Source organism: Trichomycterus rosablanca, chromosome 14, assembly GCF_030014385.1.
Source record: "Trichomycterus rosablanca isolate fTriRos1 chromosome 14, fTriRos1.hap1, whole genome shotgun sequence".
Classification (NCBI taxonomy): Eukaryota; Metazoa; Chordata; class Actinopteri; order Siluriformes; family Trichomycteridae; genus Trichomycterus; species Trichomycterus rosablanca.
In genome coordinates this window covers 28126276-28152753 of record NC_086001.1, presented here as the reverse complement: position 1 = coordinate 28152753, position 26478 = coordinate 28126276, and the positions used below count along the sequence as shown (strand labels likewise).

General features: G+C 39.5%; 3 protein-coding genes and 1 non-coding gene across 4 annotated transcripts in view; 3 read left to right on the top strand and 1 right to left on the bottom strand.

The window, feature by feature from the left end:
* The window catches only part of LOC134326272 (zinc finger protein 658B-like), a gene marked incomplete at its 5' end in the record, with an annotated part of 279656 nt that overhangs the window by 205050 nt on the left and 48128 nt on the right, over positions 1 to 26478 (top strand). The window lies entirely within an intron of this gene.
* The window catches only part of LOC134327033 (zinc finger protein 850-like), a 120010-nt gene that overhangs the window by 48274 nt on the left and 45258 nt on the right, over positions 1 to 26478 (bottom strand). The gene's annotated exons all lie outside the window — the stretch shown is intronic.
* trnaq-uug (transfer RNA glutamine (anticodon UUG)) lies at positions 5873 to 5944 on the top strand. Its single transcript has one exon. It is a non-coding gene; the product is annotated as a tRNA-Gln (tRNA).
* On the top strand, positions 10479 to 14236 carry LOC134327034 (maternal embryonic leucine zipper kinase-like). Its single transcript, XM_063009118.1, has 16 exons — positions 10479 to 10539; positions 10622 to 10760; positions 10839 to 10886; positions 10970 to 11118; positions 11388 to 11508; positions 11612 to 11697; positions 11815 to 11931; positions 12020 to 12163; positions 12250 to 12318; positions 12579 to 12671; positions 12859 to 12957; positions 13133 to 13201; positions 13292 to 13390; positions 13518 to 13603; positions 13716 to 13814; positions 13927 to 14236. The coding sequence occupies exons 4-15, from the start codon at positions 11014 to 11016 to the stop codon at positions 13756 to 13758; spliced, it is 1131 nt and encodes a 376-aa protein (XP_062865188.1). The 5' UTR covers positions 10479 to 10539; positions 10622 to 10760; positions 10839 to 10886; positions 10970 to 11013; the 3' UTR covers positions 13759 to 13814; positions 13927 to 14236.

The window sequence follows — 26478 nt, the reverse complement described above, 5'->3', positions numbered from 1 at the left end:
AATGTTCATATGTTTACAGTATACTTTAATGATGTATTTCCTTAATTTCACAATGTACTAGGTGTCTGACCCTGAATTGCTGGGGAACAATTTACAATAGTGTGAAAGAATAAAGAAAATGAAGTAATTAAAAGTGAGTGAGGTAAAACTGTAATCAGGTAGTATAGAGGAGTCTGTAGTGTTTACCTCAGCTGCTTCAGGACGCGTCTCAATTTGTCCATGCTTTGTGAAAGCCTTTATGCAATGTGGATCAGTGTTAATTTCGTGACCTTTTTTCATGACAAAAACGAGACTATAACTAAATAGAAACTACATAAAAGGATAAAAACTATGACGAAATGAATTGACACTTTTGTCGACGAATAAAAACAAGACAAAAATGTTTGGCAGGGACGACATCCAATAAGTGATTTAGTTTTGTGGATGGTAGTGACAAGTTAGGAAGAGATCCAATCAGAACTACTTTAGCGTATGTGGAGGGGCGGGACAAGCCGGGTAGCCATCCAATCAGTACTAATCTCTTTTGCAGTACCGCGGTAAGACTACACTTGCACAAATTTGATCTGAACCCGGGAAGACCAGACTAGCCTGTGAACTGTCTTTACTTATGGAACTAGGTTAACTCCACAATGTCAACAAGGAGAAAGTGGAGAGCCGATATATAGACACATTTCTCATTTCACGTCGTGAAAAACAAGATGATGTGTACACCATGTGGGGCGACGATCTCGGGTAAAAACACAACAAATCTGAAACATCTGGCACTGCTGGCAATATAATGGCAACATAATGTCACAGCTGCTTTTGCAGTACCCAGTTTTATAAAGAATGTAATATGGAATTTGTTATGAACAATGCATATATTTTTCAGGCAGAGCAGGCCTTCTGGTCATTAATATTTTGTTATTGTTATGCTCAATAAGCAAGGTCAGGTAAATAAAGATGTTTGAAATAAGTTACATCTGTTTTGTGTGTATTGTACTTTCAAACATTAATAATATTCCATAACTGGTTAAAAATGTTTCATTTTGTGTAAATAATTCAAGGGAACTGATGATAAAGCATTTACATTTTACACCCTTTATATTTGAGTCGACTGAATCGACTGTAGATTTAGTCGACTATATTCTTATGATAATTAGTCGACTAAAACTAAAACAATTAAGATGACTAAATTATGACTTTATGACTAAATGACATTTTAGTTAAAAGACTATGACTAAGACTAAATCAAAATGTGCTGTCAAAATTAACACTGGCCTAAGGTAAACATTACCAAGTCATGTGACCCATGCGTACCGTCCAATGAAAAAAAGTGTGTGTGTGTCTCTGTGCGCAATCGGTTAGCGCGTTCGGCTGTTAACCGAAAGGTTAGTGGTTTGAGCCCACCCAGGGACGAGTGTCTTTTATTGCACAACCTGCCTGTTAATCAAAGGATATGAGACAACAACAACATGTAGTCCCACAGACTAGTGGAAATAAGTAACTGAAAAACATCCAGCACAAATATCCACCTGATAAGTCACCAGAGACCGACTGTCCAAAGTGGTTTCAGTAGATGTTAAATGAAGATACTCACCCAACATGGGGCTCAAACCCACGACCCTGAGATTAAGAGTCTCATGCTCTACCGACTGAGCTAGCTGGGCTTAAGCAGCATGTTAGAATAGACAGCTCATCGGTCAGACCATCAGAGAGATGTAGGTTTAATTCACTAACATCATCACGACGGTTCTTTAAGTCTAACGTCAGGAATAAACTCGAAAAAGTCGATTCACTAAGCTGATAGTACTCAGCAATGAGCCGTTAGAAGCTGAAGGAGTCGATTCTTTTTGATGAAGTCAACATTTTATGTTATACAAAATACTTAACCCTTCTGTCATGTTCACCTCCCGCCCCTTACTTTAGTGTTCCCGGTCAAAATTGACCGGTCTGTTTTAACTGCTCTTAAATTAGCACAAAAACCATTTTTCACCACCAAATTTTTATTCAACATTCTTTAGCTGTGATCAATGTCTCAAAGTAGTGTTTAACATGAATTTATAGAATTAGACATAAAATAACTGCAGTGAAAATACAAAATGAACATGTTTGTCATTTCGCCAGCGGACGGGTCGTGTATCTCTGTTATCAAATCGAATAATTGTTGAAAGGACATGAAACTGTTGTAAGGACATAGTTGCCCGGAATATAGGCCTGCCAGACTCTGCATCCCACAGACTTTTTGTAGCCTCATTGTTTGAGCGATATACTCCTGCTAAAATCAACAGACCGAAGTAGGCTTGGAGGTCTACCAGGTCGATTTCTCTCCAGGTGTCCCCAAACACACGCTTCCCCTCCAGGTTAGTCATCTCCAGTATAATTCCCTCAATGGACTCTGGTAAAAAGAGTTGGAAGCTGGACTTGATGTCATCCACACGAGATGTCGCATACCGTGTTGGCCCTGGAGTCATCTTTATGATGTTTTCCACTCTCGCTCTACTTCCTCTGTCCTGGGGGGATGAAGACCAGAGCAAGTGTCCACTCTTGGACTGGAATCTCTCCTCAGGTGCCTGTTCTTCAGGTGCCTCTCCCTCTCCATCTGACTGGTCAGTCTCCTCAAAGTTTGGATCTAAATCTGTGTTGTCTTCCACTTCCGAGACATCCTCCTCTATCTCTGGTTCAATTTCAGTGCCCTCTTCATCATGTCCAAAAACCTGGACCAGAACCTCTTCCACAGATAACCGCTTGGTCAGTCGCCTACTCATTGTGCTCAGAGTAAAATGAGTGCAAGGCAAACATCAATCTATATACAGTGTATCACAAAAGTGAGTACACCCCTCACATTTCTGCAGCTATTTAAGTATATCTTTTCATGGGACAACACTGACAAAATGACACTTTGACACAATGAAAAGTAGTCTGTGTGCAGCTTATATAACAGTGTAAATTTATTCTTCCCTCAAAATAACTCAATATACAGCCATTAATGTCTAAACCACCGGCAACAAAAGTGAGTACACCCCTAAGAGACTACACCCCTAAATGTCCAAATTGAGCACTGCTTGTCATTTTCCCTCCAAAATGTCATGTGATTTGTTAGTGTTACTAGGTCTCAGGTGTGCATAGGGAGCAGGTGTGTTCAATTTAGTAGTACAGCTCTCACACTCTCTCATACTGGTCACTGAAAGTTCCAACATGGCACCTCATGGCAAAGAACTCTCTGAGGATCTTAAAAGACGAATTGTTGCGCTACATGAAGATGGCCAAGGCTACAAGAAGATTGCCAACACCCTGAAACTGAGCTGCAGCACAGTGGCCAAGATCATCCAGCGTTTTAAAAGAGCAGGGTCCACTCAGAACAGACCTCGCGTTGGTCGTCCAAAGAAGCTGAGTGCACATGCTCAGCGTTACATCCAACTGCTGTCTTTGAAAGATAGGCGCAGGAGTGCTGTCAGCATTGCTGCAGAGATTGAAAAGGTGGGGGGTCAGCCTGTCAGTGCTCAGACCATACGCCGCACACTACATCAAATTGGTCTGCATGGCTGTCACCCCAGAAGGAAGCCTCTTCTGAAGTCTCTACACAAGAAAGCCTGCAAACAGTTTGCTGAAGACATGTCAACAAAGGACATGGATTACTGGAACCATGTCCTATGGTCTGATGAGACCAAGATTAATTTGTTTGGTTCAGATGGTCTCAAGCATGTGTGGCGGCAATCAGGTGAGGAGTACAAAGATAAGTGTGTCATGCCTACAGTCAAGCATGGTGGTGGGAATGCCATGGTCTGGGGTTGCATGAGTGCAGCAGGTGTTGGGGAGTTAAATTTCATTGAGGGACACATGAACTCCAATATGTACTGTGAAATACTGAAGCAGAGCATGATCCCCTCCCTCCGGAAACTGGGTCGCAGGGCAGTGTTCCAGCATGATAATGACCCCAAACACACCTCTAAGACGACCACTGCTTTATTGAAGAGACTGAGGGTAAAGGTGATGGACTGGCCAAGCATGTCTCCAGACCTAAACCCAATAGAACATCTTTGGGGCATCCTCAAGCGGAAGGTGGAGGAGCGCAAAGTCTCGAATATCCGCCAGCTCCGTGATGTCGTCATGGAGGAGTGGAAAAGCATTCCAGTGGCAACCTGTGAAGCTCTGGTAAACTCCATGCCTAGGAGAGTTAAGGCAGTTCTGGGAAATAATGGTGGCCACACAAAATATTGACACTTCAGGAACTTTCACTAAGGGGTGTACTCACTTTTGTTGCCGGTGGTTTAGACATTAATGGCTGTATATTGAGTTATTTTGAGGGAAGAATAAATTTACACTGTTATATAAGCTGCACACAGACTACTTTTCATTGTGTCAAAGTGTCATTTTGTCAGTGTTGTCCCATGAAAAGATATACTTAAATATCTGCAGAAATGTGAGGGGTGTACTCACTTTTGTGATACACTGTATATGGGGTCTGTGTGAAGATGATACATTGATTAGTCTGGAAGGTGTGGTTAACGTGTGGTTCACGTGGGGGATGGGCACATAAGCGCGGGAAAGAGATGGGTTCACATAACAGACACCTGTTTAGTCTGGTCAAGATATGATACATTGTTTCATCCGGAAGTTGGTTCACGTGGGAGGATCGGCACATAAGCGCGGGAAAGAGATGTGTACACGCAAAAGACATTGTTCAGTCTGAAATGTGTGTGTGAGTGAGTGAGTGAGTGAGTGAGTGAATGAGTGGGTGGGTGAGTGGGTGGGTGGGTGGGTGAGTGAGTTTGGGTGGTGTGTATGGGGATGTTTTCTGTCTGATGGATAAATATAGTCTGGATACCCATTCATTTCCTATGGCGGTCACTTTTGACCGGGAACACCACAGGTGTCACAAGGCTGACTAAAACACTCAAAATTCAATGAAAGAATTTTTTTATGTTCAAGTGCATATTGTGGAGGATATCATGAGGCCTTGAGGCAATCAGATGTAAAACACAATATTTATGAGTGTTTTAAGTTGTAAATCGGTCAGATTTGACCCGAACACGACAGAAGGGTTAAAGGAGTCGGATCACTATCGTTAGCTGTCATTTAAAAATACAGAGACAAACCATCTCATCTAATACAAAATAGAATAAATAATGTATAACAGTTTAATGATGCACCATACAGTGAAGTAAAACACAAAACCCCTAAACTTGTAAAAAGGTTTACTTCAATAACAATAAAATGTCAAAAATACATAAAATCACCTAAATATTATCTACATAACACATACAGCAAAAACATGTGAATGTGGAAGCATGTGTGTGTATTGTGTATGAGTGTGTGTATTGTTTGTGTATTGTGTGTGTGTGTGCATGCTTATGAATATTAACTGAATAGATACGTATGTTAGACACGTATACATACATGAAGTAATGTAGACACACATATTAACTCCTTAGCAATAGTAATGATACACTATGTGGCAAAAATTATTTGGACACCTTACCATGAGCTTGTTGGATCTCATTTCAAAAAACTAACAGTATTAAAATCAACTGACTTGTGTGTGATCATTCGTGACTTGTGATCTCCTGAACAGGTGCAAAAACATCAAATCATCTGCTTCAGAGCGACTATGAGGGACGGGCCAACTGCATCCTGAACTTAATGCAATTTTCCAACAGCGAAATGTTTTGTTGTGATTTTTATACTTGGTGGCAATGTTTAACTAAAATTACTTTTATTTAGTGTTTAAAACTTCTAAATTACCTCAGTTTTGTCAATTGATTTCAGTCAATTATATCTATCACATAAGTTTAAATCACTTGAGATGTAAAAGTAAAGTCTGAAGTTGTGTATTTTTGCTTTATTTACTTAGCAAATGGTGAATCATTACGTTTAGTTCTTGTGGCGTCAGGGTTCCTTGGTGTAATGGTTAGCACTCTGGACTTTGAATCCAGTGATCCGAGTTCAAATCTCGGTGGAACCTGGCTTTATTTAGGTAAAAACACTGTTATCAATGCTGAGTAGAGAATAGTGTGCCACATGTGACTGCTCTATGCCGAATTGTAACACCAAAAGGCAAGTGATTGTTTACAGCGCCATCTACCTAAAGGTTTAGAAACTTTAGCAGTTCCAGGATGGTAGCGTTCAGCGCATGCGCAAGTACAACAGAGCGCTTGTGGGGTGTAGACCACGATTACTTGTGTTAGTTGTGTCAACCAAGCAGATCACCATTCAGGAAGGTATATCAGTGCCAAAATACGAGCCAGTTTGTTCAGTAAAACTTTATAAGCCAACAGCAGCGAATAAACTTAAGAGTCACCTTAGATTACATGTTAACTTCCATCTATCCATCCAGCTTAAATACCCTAAACACTATGTACAAAACATGTGGAGCTATTCTTACTACAGTAAAACACACTGAACTGACTTTTAAAGTGAAGTTCAAAATGTTGTACAGAGATCGTTCCCATCTAGTGGTGCTAGATAAATTACAGCTTGTTGCTTGGGTACAGATTTGTGACATTATTATTAAATTGTTGTTGTTGTGTTTGTTGTTATTTTTTAATTGTTCATGTTTTTAAGTGTAAAACCATAAACATCACTGCCTATAAATAAATGAATATTGTGTTTCCAGCTGAGATCTTTGTTTACGTGAACAATGTCTGAAATTGGACGAGCTTGATTAGTTTGTAATATGTGTTAAGATGATGAATGAACCTAAACACTTGCTTTTAAATTTGAAGTTTTTATTTATTTATTTTAGTTTCAATACAACGTTACACCAGCAAGATAAAGAAAGCAAAAATAAAGTGTCCCAAGTGTTTTTGTAACGTGTTGTAGACCTGCAATGGCGATGGCAATGGCGAATGTTTTTGGTATACAGGAAAGAAAAGGCCGAATGCAGGTGAAAATGTGTTATTTGGCAACCAGCACTGTGTAAATATTGGACAGAACACATGATGGGTAATTTTAACTTGTTGGGTTGTGCAGTTTAACCATTAGTTCTTAATCTGGTCGTGATGTTAGTGAATTAAACCTACATCTCTCTGATGGTCTGATCGATGAGCTGTTTGTTCTAACATGTTGCTTAAGCCCGGCTAGCTCAGTTGGTAGAGCATGAGACCCTTAATTTCAGGGTCGTGGGTTTGAGCCCCACGTTGGGCGAGTATCTTCATTTAACATCTACGGAAACCAAAAGAACGTTCTTCCACTTTGGACAGTCGGTCTCTGGTGACTTATCAGGTGGATGTTTGTGCTTGTAGGACTGTTGTTTACTGGATGTTATTTAGTTACTTATTTCCACTATTCTGTGGGACTACACATTGTTGTTGTGTCTCATATCCGTTTGATCAACAGGCAGGTTGTGCAATAAAAGGCACTCGTCCCTGGGGGGGCTCGAACCACCAACCTTTCGGTTAACAGCCGAACGCGCTAACCAATTGCACCACAGAGGCACGTGCACAGCTGTTTTACTGGATGGTACACATGGGTCACATGACTTGCTAACATTTACAGAAGGGCAATTAAGTTTGGCAAATTGAAATAATGGCATGTTTCTGACCTGTATGAGAGAGGCATTAAAAAGATCTTACACTTGTCAGAGACAACGTTTGAAGCCCAGGTCAATAGAACCTCCTAGTGAGAGAAGGCTCACTTGTTTGTTAGTTTAAGTCCAAAAGTGGGTGTGGCTCATACGGGGATCAAACCCACGACCTTGGTGTTATTAGCACAACGCTCTAACCAACTGAGCTAACCGGCCTATGACCCAAGCAGGGCATATACCCACATACCCGATTCTACACTGCCAGCACTTCAGTTATGGAGCTGCTACACAGAAACGATGGAGAGGTTTACTGTTGTTCTCAAGTTCGTCTCGGCTGTAGGAGAGGAGACTTAATGGATGAATTCAGTTTAAATATTAATTTAAAAAAACTTAATGATTTACTAGGTTGTTTGTTACAGTTTCCTTTCCAGTCGTACCTCCACACAAACCAAAACACTCAATCTGTAAAGGAAAGACACGTGCATGAATGTGATGAGGTTCTAAGATTTTCTAATGTTGCGCTCACTATTAAAAGTTAAAAGTATGGGGGTGTGTCAGTACCAGTACCAGGGAGTGTCATGGTATGGGGGTGTGTCAGTACCAGTATCAGGGTGTGTCATGGTATGGGGGTGTGTCAGTAATAGTACCAGGGTGTGTCATGGTATGGTGGTGTGTCAGTACCAGTATCAGGGTGTGTCATGGTATGGGGGTGTGTCAGTACCAGTACCAGGGTGTGTCATGGTATGGGGGTGTGTCAGTACCAGTACCAGGGTGTGTCATGGTATGGGGGTGTGTTAGTACCAGTACCAGGGTGTGTCATGGTATGGGGGGTGTGTCAGTAATAGTACCAGGGTGTGTCATGGTATGGGGGTGTGTCAGTACCAGTATCAGGGTGTGTCATGGTATGGGGGTGTGTCAGTACCAGTACCAGGGTGTGTCATGGTATGGGGGTGTGTCAGTACCAGTACCAGGATGTGTCATGGTATGGGGTGTGTCAGTATCAGTATCAGGGTGTGTCATGGTATGGGGGTGTGTCAGTACCAGGGTGTGTCATGGTATGGGGGTGTGTCAGTACCAGTACCAGGGTGTGTCATGGTATGGGGGTGTTTCAGTACCAGTACCAGGATGTGTCATGGTATGGGGTGTGTCAGTATCAGTATCAGGGTGTGTCATGGTATGGGGGTGTGTCAGTACCAGGGTGTGTCATGGTATGGGGGTGTGTCAGTACCAGTACCAGGATGTGTCATGGTATGGGGTGTGTCAGTATCAGTATCAGGGTGTGTCATGGTATGGGGGTGTGTCAGTACCAGGGTGTGTCATGGTATGGGGTGTGTCAGTACCAGTACCAGGGTGTGTCATGGTATGGGGGTGTGTCAGTACCAGTACCAGGGTGTGTCATGGTATGTGGTGTGTCAGTACCAGAGTGTGTCACACACACTTATACCTAGGGTACCCTGTTACCCCCAGGACATGGGGAAAACATGCTAATTTCACTCGATAATTGAACCCAAGACCCTCCAGAAGCCGTCCCACAGTGGAAATCAAGTCAGTATATGTGCAGTCACATGAATCCAGTCATGCCCATATATGGTAAAGGTAAATTCACTCTGCTCTCTCGGAACGCTGTGACATCACAATGTGGACCTGTGCTCTTCAGCAGCAGCATTTAGATTTTCTCCTCATTTACGATGGCTGCTTCTCTGAGACAGAGGTTTCTGCGTGTGCTGTGTTGCGGGGCGCCTCCCCGGGCGTCCTCCGGGGGCGACCCGGGTCACGGGGGTGGCACAGGGGCCCAGGAAGCACTCCTGATGGAGGGGTTTCTGTTTAAGAGGACCAGGAGTGTGTTTAAAACCTGGAACAGGTCTGTACACTGATGCTTAGTGTATATATCAGGAATTCTCTATATATATACACTCAATATTATATATATACACTCAATAATATATATATATATATATATATATATACACTTAATATTATATATACACTCAATATTATATATATACACTCAATAATATATATATATATATATATATATATACACTTAATATTATATATATATACACTCAATATTATATATATACACTCAATATTATATATATACAGTATATACACTCAATATTATATATATACACTCAATATTATATATATATATTTATATATATACACTCAATATTATATATATACACACTCAATATTATATATATACACTCAATATTATATATATATATATATATACACTCAATATTATATATATACACTCAATAATATATATATATATATATATATATATATACGATGTGTTTGATCTCTGCAGGCGGTGGTTCATCATACAAAACGATCAGCTTCTCTACAAGAAGAGGTTTAAGGTCGGTCACATGACTTTACATTAACTAAATCAGCTCTTTCCTGGACTCTGTGAAATACCCATAATGCACCGGAGTCTTACGCCCCTCATAATTCAGGCGCATCACAGCAGAGGTCGACTTCTGTGCCGGGATGCGCCCCTAACCGCCCCCGTCGCGTTTAAGTCTGGGACGATTTCACCGGCGTTTATATCATCAACTGTATAAATAAGAAGGTTTTATGTTCTATTCCCCCAGCGAGACTTCACGGTGCTGGCTGAAAACCTGCAGCGCTGTTCGGTCCAGAGCTGCGAGGACGCCGGGCGACGCTTCTGCTTCCGGGTGGTCACGCCCACAAGGTAAGTCCAGATCTATAATCATCAGAGATAGACAGATGATCAATAAACAGACAAAAGATAGATAGACAAGATGATGGATAGAAAGACAGACAGGTAGATAGACAGACTATTTATCTATCTGTCTATCCATCTGTCTGTCTGAATGTCTGTCTATCTATCTGTTTATCTATCTACTCAATCTGTCTATCTGTCTGCATCCTATATAATCTGTATCTATCACCGTGTGTACAGGAGCTGTACGTTCCAGGCCGACTGTGAGGCAAGTAGACAGGCGTGGATTAGCGCCATTCAGAACCTGACTGAGAGAGAAGAAGAAACAGTCGAGAGCGAGGTGAATTATTATTACCACTATACTCCGGGAGGGGAGGGGTTCAGTTCTCGGCTTTAACACCAGTTTAATGCGTCTGAATCAGGAGGAATCAGACGGGTACAAGAATGATTCAAAATCAGACTCCAGTGAGACGTTGTCGGATGGGGAGATTCAGTTGGAGGACTCAGACTCGAGTGAGCAGACAGACTCCCAGGGACCGCGGGCATCTTCTGAAGCTTCAGGTAACCTTAACACCACCACGTTCGAGCCCGACACTATTGAACTCTAGTGACTATATATTTAACCCTTGGGTTTTGTAGGTGGGATCAGTTCTGGAGAAGTCATCTGTGATGCTCTCGAGAACAAGGGTGAGTATGCCGGCCCTTTATATGGACCCTTATTTTTGGTCCACATAAGACCTGAAGCATCATTGGTGATACTTGTGTTGAAGATGCTGAAGGAGAAACCACCAACGTAGGAGGTCAAGAGGAAAAGATGACCCATACAAACCCGGACAGCCGATACACATTTGGAGAGCTGCTGGGAAAGGAAGACTGTGGTTCAGTCTATGAAGGAGACCATAAGGCAGATGGGAACCAGGTGAGTATCAGTTTGCTGTGTCGTTCCTCCCCTTGATCCTCCTATGGCTCCAGATACCTGTGACGACCTACCAGGACCTTATTGGGTCACGAGGACCTCTGAGTACCACCCCGGCCCCTGGATTCCTCTTAGCCCCAGACATGAACCCAATTGAGCATCTGTGGGACCTCCTCAATGGTCGTGTTGACTCTACGGATCCTCCGCTGGATGTAGGATGAAACAAGCAGAGGCCAAATCAGTAATAATAATAACATGTCTCTTGTGGGCAGCAGGTTGAGATGCCATGCGCTGTACCCGAGACAGACGACATCTCAGAGGAAATGTCACGTGTGGTTGAGGACGTCTCTGAGCTGCACAAGTGCTATGAGGTTTACAAAACCATTGGATCAGGTAACTGGTACCACTTTCAGTCGTCTCTCTGCCTTTGTGTAACACAGATGTGCATCTTTTAAAACCTGACTTAATATTTTTTTTTTATTCAATCGTTCTTCAGGTGGTTATGCGACGGTCAAGCTTGGCAGGCACATTCAGACTCAAGAGCCAGTGGCCATCAAGATCCTGGAGAAGAAAGAGCTCGGGGTTAGTTTCAGCAAAACCGTCTGTTAAAGACGGACGTGTCTCAGTTTCCAAACATTTGGTTCTCCTAATTCTGATCTGAAAAGTCATAAAACTGTTCCGGTTTCATCCCCATTGCAGGATGAGTTGTCTGATTTGAGGATCGAGATTGAAGCCCTGAAGAACCTCAATCATCAGCACGTGTGCCGCTTGTACCAAGTCATGGAGACTGCTGACCAGATCTACATGGTGCTTGAGGTACCATCAGTGGTTGGAAACTATCAGATTTGATTAATCTCTGGATTTATAATGATTTGCTGCTCACTTGACTCGCTCTCTCCTCCAGTTTTGTCCGGGTGGAGATCTGTTCGACCACATCGATAATAACGACAGGTTGTCGGAGGAGGAGACACGCAGGATCTTCCGTCAGATCGTCTCGGCGCTGGCCTACGTCCACAGCCAGGGATACGCCCACCGTGACCTTAAGCCAGTGCGTCAGCCAAACGATTTCCACTTATACTTTGTGCTCTTTCTTTGTTAGTGCTTGGACATGACGTGTTTTATTTTGACTCTCAGGAAAACATGATGCTGGATGAGAAGAACAACATCAAGCTCATCGACTTTGGTCTCTGTGCCAAACCAGAGGTTCGTGTCTCTACTAAGACTGTAGTGTATACTTAAATCAAGCGATTTGAATGCCATTCAGAGAGTCTAGTAAGATAGTGTGCTTACCCCCATCCATCATGCTTTAATGAAGCCTTGCACACATGGTGTCCACAATTAGTTTCAGTGATCAGTTAGATGAACAGGACGTCACAGAGCCATGCTGGTTCAGTTTGTGTGCTGTGTTGCAGATGCGAGTCAACAGTTGGACCTTCGGTTGATAGAAATCTGTTTTGTTGTAGGGTGGACTGGGTACTGCTCTGACTGAGGGCTGTGGAACCCCTCCCTACTTGGCACCAGAAATCATTGATGCGCAACCCTATCATGGTGCAGAGGTAGGTTTGATTGGGGTGTGTCCCCAGGTTATTCCTGATAAACTTCAATTAAAAAGTCTCCAAATCCAAGGTGTTCAGTCCCCTCTGTAGCCCCATTCATGAGTTATTCTATGAGGTCTGGATGAGGGGACTGACCAGGGTAAAGCATGGTTAAAAAAGACAATGAATATGTGTGTGTGTGTTTTAGGCAGATGTTTGGAGCTTGGGTGTTGTCCTATATGACATGCTGTGTGGCTACCTCCCGTTCGATGGTGACAACTTTGTGGAGCTCCATGAACAAATCACTGTAAGTCTTGGAACTACAATGAAACACCATTGGCATACACGTCTTGTTACGATTATGAAACAGAATCCATTATTTAATGATCAGCAGCATGTTAAACATACAGTAAAAGTAACAGTAATGGCTTGTGGTGATGTTCTTTGATCAGATGTGATTGTTTTGCTCTGTGTTTCCTCAGAAAGGACATTTTGACACTCCTGACTGGCTGTCTCCTGGTTCTGTACTGCTGATTAAGGAAATGCTGCAGGTGTGTGTTCATGGTGTGTTTAATGTGAGCAAAGCGGGTGTGTTTCTCGGTGGGCTTCATCACCTGTAGTTCTTGTATCCTGTCCTGTAGGTGGTTCCAGAGCGGCGCATTAAGGTGGAGCGTCTGCTGGATCATGAGTGGGTAATGAAGGGGTACAGCAGCCCTGTGGAATGGCACAGCACATGCCAGGTACAACATCCACCCTAGTACAGACGTAGTACATTGACATGATGGAGATCCACCGTACAGAAGATTGTATCTTTATTATCTCACATACTCATATATTTGTGTGTGTGTGTATGTGTTTGTGTCTCAGCTGGATCATATAGATGAGGAGAGCATCACCGAGACGGCTGTGATGTTCAGACAGTCCAACCAAAGCACCAAGCAGCTGTGTCTGAGGTACATTTCAGTACTTGTGTCTGCATCAACACAGATGCTGAAATGTAGACACATATTTATTAATACTGAGGTTCTTGTGCTCCGTCTAATAGAGATGTGTGTGTGTGTGCAGTGGAAGTTTGATCAGACCACAGCTACGTATCTTTTGCTCTTGAGAAGGAAGCAGCGCAGTAGTCCAGTGTGTAGCTGAGTGGACGTGTAAGAAATCCAGGTAACATTCCCACAATCAGTGTATTTTACCTGATAAACGCTGCTCTACATGCTCATCTGTCCAAACACTACAGCTTCTGGAATGTTCTTACACCTCTTCTTGTTTTATTTAGCAGGAGACGTCGTCGGCACGTCAAGGAGGGACGATGGTGGCGCCATCCAATCAGGAAACATTACATCTCAATTTCACATTTCAGTGATTGTTGCAGCTGTTTCTTTCTAACCCATCCTCTCTCTCTCTCTTTTTTACCAGAACGATGCATTTTGGGTATCTGTGTGTGACTGGTTAGAGGAACTCCACTGAGGTGCCGCCCTTGTTGATCCACACAGCTGTATGAGAAGTGTAGAACATGGATGACCAGGATCAACAATCCTCAAAATCTTATAACATTAAATAATAAATAAATGAACTCACTGAATATATGAAGGTGCATGGATGTTCATTTTCACAATAGCTGATTTTTTCTTCATCATTTTGTGTATGAAGTCAGAAATATGACGTCAAAGGCGGCACAATGTTTCCCGACATGTTACAGAACATGAAGATACAGACCTACTGTCAGATCACTCAGAGCAGCCTAAGAACATTACCCTAAAAGTTAATGAACTCATGTCTCCTAAAAGAGACAGTACACTGTTAATAACAATTTTAAAATACATGAGGTCCAGTTACAAAATAGTATATACAGTTCTAGTGTTTACAGTTTTTCTCGATTGTTTACACACAAATTCTGGTACTTGAGACACAATGACCACAACATGTAACTCATGCACCAACCCCCTAAACCAGTTCTGCTAAACTACAAGCACAATTCCTGTTTTACACTCAAATTGCAGTTCTAAAACACGCTTTTTTCAAAACACTACACACAATTTTCTGCATTTGGCACAATTTTCATGAAGAAAATCTCTTGTTTTCACAAGGAACACACTGTTATTCAAAACTCTAAAGTTAAATGCTCTACTATGCACACTGACTAATCACATGGGCAAACACCTGTCACACAGGTTAACAATCAGAAATCAGAGCTTTAGTATGAAAGGGCAACAGGTGAGCTCTTCTGTTTTGGAGCAATGGATGCCAACATTGGAAACAGAGGCAGAGCCAGAGGAGTAAAAGTAAGAGGAGGAGGACGGGGAGGACCAGGAAGGCCAGGGACCGTAATTACTGATGAGATCCGAGCCACTTTGGTTGACCAAGTGGTCAACCATGGTCTAACAATGAGGGAGGCTGGGCAAAGAGTACAGCCAAATTTGAGCAGGTACACTGTAGCATCCATCATCCGGACTTTCCGAGTGAGAATAGGTAAGAAATCTACTCTCACTACAAAACTGCAGTACTGCATATCAATACAGAGAGTACAGTAGTACAGTATTGCCTGTGGACTGTTCTGTAGGACTGTAAAAATAAAGTATGTTTTAATTATTTGGGAATAATACAGTATTTTACTATTTGTATTGCAGAACTGAAAGATTACCAACACAAGGTGGACGGGAACGTCTTCTGTCTCCTGAACAGGAAACTGAAATCATGAATATGGTCCTAGAAAATAACGCCATAACATTATGGCAAATACAAAGAAAAATAATAGAAAACAATGAGATATTTCAAAACGCTGGACTGTGTCTTTTTTTTTTTTTTACTGTAACTGTATACAGTAAATTCTTCTGTTGTTTTGTATGTAGACCACTGTATGTGCAACTTTGTGTTGGTTGGGATGTACACTGTGTACATTGTGTTTGTGGGAAAAATAAAATACATTCATTACCGTGTATTTGTGTGTTATGAGTATAAAAACAATATTCCAAAATATTTTACAACACACTTATGTATGTACTGTCTGTAGTAAGTGTAACACTGAACAAAAAAGGCCTAAGTCATTATGATGAATGGAGAAGAAGTGTTTTCCATTCATCATAGTGTTTTACATTGAGCACATCAGTGTTTACCTGGTTCTTTTAAATGTCTATTCATATGATGGCTTGTGTGTGTCATCTGAAAACAAAATACCATTTTGAGAAGAGATAACATTGTTTTGAATGAAAAGTTTCATTTTGCAGGAGAATTGAGGGGTTTTGCTCATTGTGTGTGTGTTTTTTGATTTGTGTGTAGAGTTTTGAGAGTATGAGGCATGCTTTCAGAAAATGTGTGTAAACAATCGAGAAAAACTGTAATGGTGATGGTTTTGGGGCTACACCTACATATAAGGTTAAACGTTTATTATAGTTACAGTTCTAGTGTTTTATGGTGATGGTTTTGGGGCGACACCTACATATAAGGTTAAACGTTTATTATAGTTACAGTTCTACAGTTGTAGTGTTTTGTGGTGATGGTTTTGGGGCGACACCTACATATAAGGTTAAACGTTTACTATAGTTACAGTTCTACAGTTCTAGTGTTTGATGGTGATGGTTTTGGGGCGACACCTACATATAAGGTTAAACGTTTATTATAGTTACAGTTCTACAGTTCTAGTGTTTTATGGTGATGGTTTTGGGGCAACACCTACATATAAGGTTAAACGTTTACTATAGTTACAGTTCTACAGTTCTAGTGTTTTATGGTGATGGTTTTGGGGCGACACCTACATATAAGGTTAAACGTTTATTATAGTTACAGTTCTACAGTTCTAGTCTTTGATGGTGATGGTTTTGGGGCTACACCTACATATGAGGTTAACCGTTTATTATAGTTACAGTTCTAGTGTTTTATAATGATGGTTTTGGGGCGACACCTACATATAAGGTTAAACGTTTATTATAGTTACAGTTCTACAGTTCTAGTCTTTGATGGTGATGGTTTTGGGGCTACACCTACATATGAGGTTAACCGTTTATTATAGTTACAGTTCTAGTGTTTTATAATGATGGTTTTGGGGCGACACCTACATATAAGGTTAAACGTTTATTATAGTTACAGTTCTAGTGGTTTATGGTGACGGTTTTGGGGCTACACCTACATATAAGGTTAAACGTTTATTATAGTTACAGTTCTACAGTTCTAGTGTTTTATGGTGATGGTTTTGGGGCTACACCTACATATAAGGTTAAACGTTTACTATAGTTACAGTTCTACAGTTCTAGTGTTTTATGGTGATGGTTTTGGGGAGACAACTACATATAAGGTTAAACGTTTATTATAGTTACAGTTTTACAGTTCTAGTGTTTTACGGTGATGGTTTTGGGGCGCCACCTACATATAAGGTTAAACGTTTATTATAGTTACAGTTTTACAGTTCTAGTGTTTTATGGTGATGGTTTTGGGGCGACACCTACATATAAGGTTAAACATTTATTATAGTTACAGTTCTACAGTTCTAGTCTTTGATGGTGATGGTTTTGGGGCTACACCTACATATGAGGTTAACCGTTTATTATAGTTACAGTTCTAGTGTTTTATGGTGATGGTTTTGTGGCGACACCTACATATAAGGTTAAACGTTTATTATAGTTACAGTTCTAGTGTTTTATGGTGATGGTTTTGGGGCTACACCTACATATAAGGTTAAACGTTTATTATAGTTACAGTTCTACAGTTCTAGTGTTTTATGGTGATGGTTTTGGGGCTACACCTACATATAAGGTTAAACGTTTATTATAGTTACAGTTCTACAGTTCTAGTGTTTTATGGTGATGGTTTTGGGGCGACACCTACATATAAGGTTAAACGTTTATTATAGTTACAGTTCTACAGTTCTAGTGTTTGATGGTGATGGTTTTGGGGCGACACCTACATATAAGGTTAAACGTTTACTATAGTTACAGTTCTACAGTTCTAGTGTTTGATGGTGATTGTTTTGGGGAGACAACTACATATAAGGTTAAACGTTTATTATAGTTACAGTTTTACAGTTCTAGTGTTTTACGGTGATGGTTTTGGGGCGACACCTACATATAAGGTTAAACGTTTATTATAGTTACAGTTCTACAGTTCTGGTGTTTTATGGTGATGGTTTTGGGGCGACACCTACATATAAGGTTAAACGTTTATTATAGTTACAGTTCTACAGTTCTAGAGTTTGATGGTGATGGTTTTGGGGCGACACCTACATATAAGGTTAAACGTTTATTATACAGTAGTTACAGTTCTACAGTTCTAGTGTTTTATGGTGATGGTTTTGGGGCGACACCTACATATAAGGTTAATTGTTTATTGTAGTTACAGTTCTACAGTTCTAGTGTTTGATGGTGATGGTTTTGGGGCGACACCTACATATAAGTTTAAACGTTTATTATAGTTACAGTTCTACAGTTCTAGAGTTTTATGGTGATGGTTTTGGGGCGACACCTACAAATAAGGTTAAACGTTTACTATAGTTACAGTTCTAGTGTTTTTTGGTGATGGTTTTGGGGCGACACCTACATATAAGGTTAAACGTTTATTATAGTTACAGTTCTACAGTTCTAGTGTTTTATGGTGATGGTTTTGGGGAGACGCCTACATATAAGGTTAAACGTTTATTATAGTTACAGTTCTAGTGTTTTGTGGTGATGGTTTTGGGGCGACACCTACATATAAGGTTAAACGTTTATTATAGTTACAGTTTTACAGTTCTAGTGTTTTATGGTGATGGTTTTGGGGCGACACCTACATATAAGGTTAAACGTTTATTATAGTTACAGTTCTACAGTTCTAGTGTTTGATGGTGATGGTTTTGGGGCGACACCTACATATAAGGTTAAACGTTTATTATAGTTACAGTTCTACAGTTCTAGTCTTTGATGGTGATGGTTTTGGGTCTACACCTACATATGAGGTTAACCGTTTATTATAGTTACAGTTCTAGTGTTTTATGGTGATGGTTTTGTGGCGACACCTACATATAAGGTTAAACGTTTATTATAGTTACAGTTCTAGTGTTTTATGGTGATGGTTTTGGGGCTACACCTACATATAAGGTTAAACGTTTATTATAGTTACAGTTCTACAGTTCTAGTGTTTTATGGTGATGGTTTTGGGGCTACACCTACATATAAGGTTAAACGTTTATTATAGTTACAGTTCTACAGTTCTAGTGTTTTATGGTGATGGTTTTGGGGCGACACCTACATATAAGGTTAAACGTTTATTATAGTTACAGTTCTACAGTTCTAGTGTTTGATGGTGATGGTTTTGGGGCGACACCTACATATAAGGTTAAACGTTTACTATAGTTACAGTTCTACAGTTCTAGTGTTTGATGGTGATTGTTTTGGGGAGACAACTACATATAAGGTTAAATGTTTATTATAGTTACAGTTTTACAGTTCTAGTGTTTTACGGTGATGGTTTTGGGGCGACACCTACATATAAGGTTAAACGTTTATTATAGTTACAGTTCTACAGTTCTGGTGTTTTATGGTGATGGTTTTGGGGCGACACCTACATATAAGGTTAAACGTTTATTATAGTTACAGTTCTACAGTTCTAGAGTTTGATGGTGATGGTTTTGGGGCGACACCTACATATAAGGTTAAACGTTTATTATACAGTAGTTACAGTTCTACAGTTCTAGTGTTTTATGGTGATGGTTTTGGGGCGACACCTACATATAAGGTTAATTGTTTATTGTAGTTACAGTTCTACAGTTCTAGTGTTTGATGGTGATGGTTTTGGGGCGACACCTACATATAAGTTTAAACGTTTATTATAGTTACAGTTCTACAGTTCTAGAGTTTTATGGTGATGGTTTTGGGGCGACACCTACAAATAAGGTTAAATGTTTACTATAGTTACAGTTCTAGTGTTTTTTGGTGATGGTTTTGGGGCGACACCTACATATAAGGTTAAACGTTTATTATAGTTACAGTTCTACAGTTCTAGTGTTTTATGGTGATGGTTTTGGGGCGGCGCCTACATATAAGGTTAAACGTTTATTATAGTTACAGTTCTAGTGTTTTGTGGTGATGGTTTTGGGGCGACACCTACATGTAAGGTTAAACGTTTATTATAGTTACAGTTCTACAGTTTTAGTGTTTTGTGGTGATGGTTTTGGGGCTACACCTACATATAAGGTTGAACGTTTATTATACAGTAGTTACAGTTCTACAGTTCTAGTGTTTTATGGTGATGGTTTTGGGGCGACACCTACATATAAGGTTAATTGTTTATTGTAGTTACAGTTCTACAGTTCTAGTGTTTGATGGTGATGGTTTTGGGGCGACACCTACATATAAGTTTAAACGTTTATTATAGTTACAGTTCTACAGTTCTAGAGTTTTATGGTGATGGTTTTGGGGCGACACCTACAAATAAGGTTAAACGTTTATTATAGTTACAGTTCTAGTGTTTTATGGTGATGGTTTTGGGGCGACACCTACATATAAGGTTAAACGTTTATTATAGTTACAGTTCTAGTGTTTTATGGTGATGGTTTTGGGGCGACACCTACATATAAGGTTAAACGTTTATTATAGTTACAGTTCTACAGTTGTAGTGTTTTGTGGTGATGGTTTTGGGGCGACACCTACATATAAGGTTAAACGTTTATTATAGTTACAGTTCTACAGTTCTAGTGTAATGTGGTGATGGTTTTGGGGCTACACCTACATATGAGGTTAAACGTTTATTATAGTTACAGTTCTACAGTTCTAGTGTTTTATGGTGATGGTTTTGGGGCTACACCTACATATAAGGTTAAACGTTTATTATAGTTACAGTTCTACAGTTGTAGTGTTTTGTGGTGATGGTTTTGGGGCGACACCTACATATAAGGTTAAACGTTTATTATAGTTACAGTTCTACAGTTGTAGTGTTTTGTGGTGATGGTTTTGGGGCGACACCTACATATAAGGTTAAACGTTTATTATAGTTACAGTTCTACAGTTCTAGTGTTTTATGGTGATGGTTTTGGGGCGACACCTACATATAAGGTTAAACGTTTACTATAGTTACAGTTCTACAGTTCTAGTGTTTGATGGTGATGGTTTTGGGGCGACACCTACATATAAGGTTAAACGTTTACTATAGTTACAGTTCTACAGTTCTAGTGTTTGATGGTGATGGTTTTGGGGCGACACCTACATATAAGGTTAAACGTTTATTATAGTTACAGTTCTACAGTTCTAGTGTTTTATGGTGATGGTTTTGGGGCAACACCTACATATAAGGTTAAACGTTTACTATAGTTACAGTTCTACAGTTCTAGTGTTTTATGGTGATGGTTTTGGGGCGACACCTACATATAAGGTTAAACGTTTATTATAGTTACAGTTCTACAGTTCTAGTCTTTGATGGTGATGGTTTTGGGGCTACACCTACATATGAGGTTAACCGTTTATTATAGTTACAGTTGTAGTGTTTTATGGTGATGGTTTTGGGGCGACACCTACATATAAGGTTAAACGTTTATTATAGTTACAGTTCTAGTGGTTTATGGTGATGGTTTTGGGGCGACACCTACATATAAGGTTAAACGTTTATTATAGTTATAGTTCTACAGTTCTGGTGTTTTATGGTGATGGTTTTGGGGCGACACCTACATATAAGGTTAAACGTTTATTATAGTTACAGTTCTACAGTTCTAGAGTTTGATGGTGATGGTTTTGGGGCGACACCTACATATAAGGTTAAACATTTATTATACAGTAGTTACAGTTCTACAGTTCTAGTGTTTTATGGTGATGGTTTTGGGGCGACACCTACATATAAGGTTAATTGTTTATTGTAGTTACAGTTCTACAGTTCTAGTGTTTGATGGTGATGGTTTTGGGGCGACACCTACATATAAGTTTAAACGTTTATTATAGTTACAGTTCTACAGTTCTAGAGTTTTATGGTGATGGTTTTGGGGCGACACCTACAAATAAGGTTAAACGTTTACTATAGTTACAGTTCTAGTGTTTTTTGGTGATGGTTTTGGGGCGACACCTACATATAAGGTTAAACGTTTATTATAGTTACAGTTCTACAGTTCTAGTGTTTTATGGTGATGGTTTTGGGGCGACGCCTACATATAAGGTTAAACGTTTATTATAGTTACAGTTCTAGTGTTTTGTGGTGATGGTTTTGGGGCGACACCTACATATAAGGTTAAACGTTTATTATAGTTACAGTTTTACAGTTCTAGTGTTTTATGGTGATGGTTTTGGGGCGACACCTACATATAAGGTTAAACGTTTATTATAGTTACAGTTCTACAGTTCTAGTGTTTGATGGTGATGGTTTTGGGGCGACACCTACATATAAGGTTAAACGTTTACTATAGTTACAGTTCTACAGTTCTAGTGTTTGATGGTGATTGTTTTGGGGAGACAACTACATATAAGGTTAAACGTTTATTATAGTTACAGTTTTACAGTTCTAGTGTTTTACGGTGATGGTTTTGGGGCGACACCTACATATAAGGTTAAACGTTTATTATAGTTACAGTTTTACAGTTCTAGTGTTTTATGGTGATGGTTTTGGGGCGACACCTACATATAAGGTTAAACGTTTATTATAGTTACAGTTCTACAGTTCTAGTGTTTGATGGTGATGGTTTTGGGGCGACACCTACATATAAGGTTAAACGTTTATTATAGTTACAGTTCTACAGTTCTAGTCTTTGATGGTGATGGTTTTGGGGCTACACCTACATATGAGGTTAACCGTTTATTATAGTTACAGTTCTAGTGTTTTATGGTGATGGTTTTGTGGCGACACCTACATATAAGGTTAAACGTTTATTATAGTTACAGTTCTAGTGTTTTATGGTGATGGTTTTGGGGCTACACCTACATATAAGGTTAAACGTTTATTATAGTTACAGTTCTACAGTTCTAGTGTTTTATGGTGATGGTTTTGGGGCTACACCTACATATAAGGTTAAACGTTTATTATAGTTACAGTTCTACAGTTCTAGTGTTTTATGGTGATGGTTTTGGGGCGACACCTACATATAAGGTTAAACGTTTATTATAGTTACAGTTCTACAGTTCTAGTGTTTGATGGTGATGGTTTTGGGGCGACACCTACATATAAGGTTAAACGTTTACTATAGTTACAGTTCTACAGTTCTAGTGTTTGATGGTGATTGTTTTGGGGAGACAACTACATATAAGGTTAAACGTTTATTATAGTTACAGTTTTACAGTTCTAGTGTTTTACGGTGATGGTTTTGGGGCGACACCTACATATAAGGTTAAACGTTTATTATAGTTACAGTTCTACAGTTCTGGTGTTTTATGGTGATGGTTTTGGGGCGACACCTACATATAACGTTAAACGTTTATTATAGTTACAGTTCTACAGTTCTAGAGTTTGATGGTGATGGTTTTGGGGCGACACCTACATATAAGGTTAATTGTTTATTGTAGTTACAGTTCTACAGTTCTAGTGTTTGATGGTGATGGTTTTGGGGCGACACCTACATATAAGTTTAAACGTTTATTATAGTTACAGTTCTACAGTTCTAGAGTTTTATGGTGATGGTTTTGGGGCGACACCTACAAATAAGGTTAAACGTTTACTATAGTTACAGTTCTAGTGTTTTTTGGTGATGGTTTTGGGGCGACACCTACATATAAGGTTAAACGTTTATTATAGTTACAGTTCTACAGTTCTAGTGTTTTATGGTGATGGTTTTGGGGCGACGCCTACATATAAGGTTAAACGTTTATTATAGTTACAGTTCTAGTGTTTTGTGGTGATGGTTTTGGGGCGACACCTACATGTAAGGTTAAACGTTTATTATAGTTACAGTTCTACAGTTCTAGTGTTTTGTGGTGATGGTTTTGGGGCTACACCTACATATAAGGTTGAACGTTTATTATACAGTAGTTACAGTTCTACAGTTCTAGTGTTTTATGGTGATGGTTTTGGGGCGACACCTACATATAAGGTTAATTGTTTATTGTAGTTACAGTTCTACAGTTCTAGTGTTTGATGGTGATGGTTTTGGGGCGACACCTACATATAAGTTTAAACGTTTATTATAGTTACAGTTCTACAGTTCTAGAGTTTTATGGTGATGGTTTTGGGGCGACACCTACAAATAAGGTTAAACGTTTATTATAGTTACAGTTCTAGTGTTTTATGGTGATGGTTTTGGGGCGACACCTACATATAAGGTTAAACGTTTATTATAGTAACAGTTCTAGTGTTTGATGGTGATGGTTTTGGGGCTACACCTACATATGAGGTTAAACGTTTATTATAGTTACAGTTCTACAGTTCTAGTGTTTTATGGTGATGGTTTTGGGGCTACACCTACATATAAGGTTAAACGTTTATTATAGTTACAGTTCTACAGTTGTAGTGTTTTGTGGTGATGGTTTTGGGGCGACACCTACATATAAGGTTAAACGTTTATTATAGTTACAGTTCTACAGTTGTAGTGTTTTGTGGTGATGGTTTTGGGGCGACACCTACATATAAGGTTAAACGTTTATTATAGTTACAGTTCTACAGTTCTAGTGTTTTATGGTGATGGTTTTGGGGCGACACCTACATATAAGGTTAAACGTTTACTATAGTTACAGTTCTACAGTTCTAGTGTTTGATGGTGATGGTTTTGGGGCGACACCTACATATAAGGTTAAACGTTTACTATAGTTACAGTTCTACAGTTCTAGTGTTTGATGGTGATGGTTTTGGGGCGACACCTACATATAAGGTTAAACGTTTATTATAGTTACAGTTCTACAGTTCTAGTGTTTTATGGTGATGGTTTTGGGGCAACACCTACATATAAGGTTAAACGTTTACTATAGTTACAGTTCTACAGTTCTAGTGTTTTATGGTGATGGTTTTGGGGCGACACCTACATATAAGGTTAAACGTTTATTATAGTTACAGTTCTACAGTTCTAGTCTTTGATGGTGATGGTTTTGGGGCTACACCTACATATGAGGTTAACCGTTTATTATAGTTACAGTTCTAGTGTTTTATGGTGATGGTTTTGGGGCGACACCTACATATAAGGTTAAACGTTTATTATAGTTACAGTTCTAGTGGTTTATGGTGATGGTTTTGGGGCTACACCTACATATAAGGTTAAACGTTTATTATAGTTACAGTTCTACAGTTCTAGTGTTTTATGGTGATGGTTTTGGGGCTACACCTACATATAAGGTTAAACGTTTACTATAGTTACAGTTCTACAGTTCTAGTGTTTTATGGTGATGGTTTTGGGGAGACAACTACATATAAGGTTAAACGTTTATTATAGTTACAGTTTTACAGTTCTAGTGTTTTACGGTGATGGTTTTGGGGCGCCACCTACATATAAGGTTAAACGTTTATTATAGTTACAGTTCTACAGTTCTAGTGTTTGATGGTGATGGTTTTGGGGCGACACCTACATATAAGGTTAAACGTTTATTATAGTTACAGTTCTACAGTTCTAGTCTTTGATGGTGATGGTTTTGGGGCTACACCTACATATGAGGTTAACCGTTTATTATAGTTACAGTTCTAGTGTTTTATGGTGATGGTTTTGTGGCGACACCTACATATAAGGTTAAACGTTTATTATAGTTACAGTTCTAGTGTTTTATGGTGATGGTTTTGGGGCTACACCTACATATAAGGTTAAACGTTTATTATAGTTACAGTTCTACAGTTCTAGTGTTTTATGGTGATGGTTTTGGGGCTACACCTACATATAAGGTTAAACGTTTATTATAGTTACAGTTCTACAGTTCTAGTGTTTTATGGTGATGGTTTTGGGGCGACACCTACATATAAGGTTAAACGTTTATTATAGTTACAGTTCTACAGTTTTAGTGTTTGATGGTGATGGTTTTGGGGCGACACCTACATATAAGGTTAAACGTTTACTATAGTTACAGTTCTACAGTTCTAGTGTTTGATGGTGATTGTTTTGGGGAGACAACTACATATAAGGTTAAACGTTTATTATAGTTACAGTTTTACAGTTCTAGTGTTTTACGGTGATGGTTTTGGGGCGACACCTACATATAAGGTTAAACGTTTATTATAGTTACAGTTCTACAGTTCTGGTGTTTTATGGTGATGGTTTTGGGGCGACACCTACATATAAGGTTAAACGTTTATTATAGTTACAGTTCTACAGTTCTGGTGTTTTATGGTGATGGTTTTGGGGCGACACCTACATATAAGGTTAAACGTTTATTATAGTTACAGTTCTACAGTTCTAGAGTTTGATGGTGATGGTTTTGGGGCGACACCTACATATAAGGTTAAACGTTTATTATACAGTAGTTACAGTTCTACAGTTCTAGTGTTTTATGGTGATGGTTTTGGGGCGACACCTACATATAAGGTTAAACGTTTATTATAGTTACAGTTCTACAGTTCTAGAGTTTTATGGTGATGGTTTTGGGGCGACACCTACAAATAAGGTTAAACGTTTACTATAGTTACAGTTCTAGTGTTTTTTGGTGATGGTTTTGGGGCGACACCTACATATAAGGTTAAACGTTTATTATAGTTACAGTTCTACAGTTCTAGTGTTTTATGGTGATGGTTTTGGGGCGACGCCTACATATAAGGTTAAACGTTTATTATAGTTACAGTTCTAGTGTTTTGTGGTGATGGTTTTGGGGCGACACCTACATATAAGGTTAAACGTTTATTATAGTTACAGTTTTACAGTTCTAGTGTTTTATGGTGATGGTTTTGGGGCGACATGTCACGCGTGCTGCTCACTCTACTGACTCATCTATCACAACGAACTCTAACTCCCAGAATGCATCTACCAATCCCGTGACTTCGTCAGCCA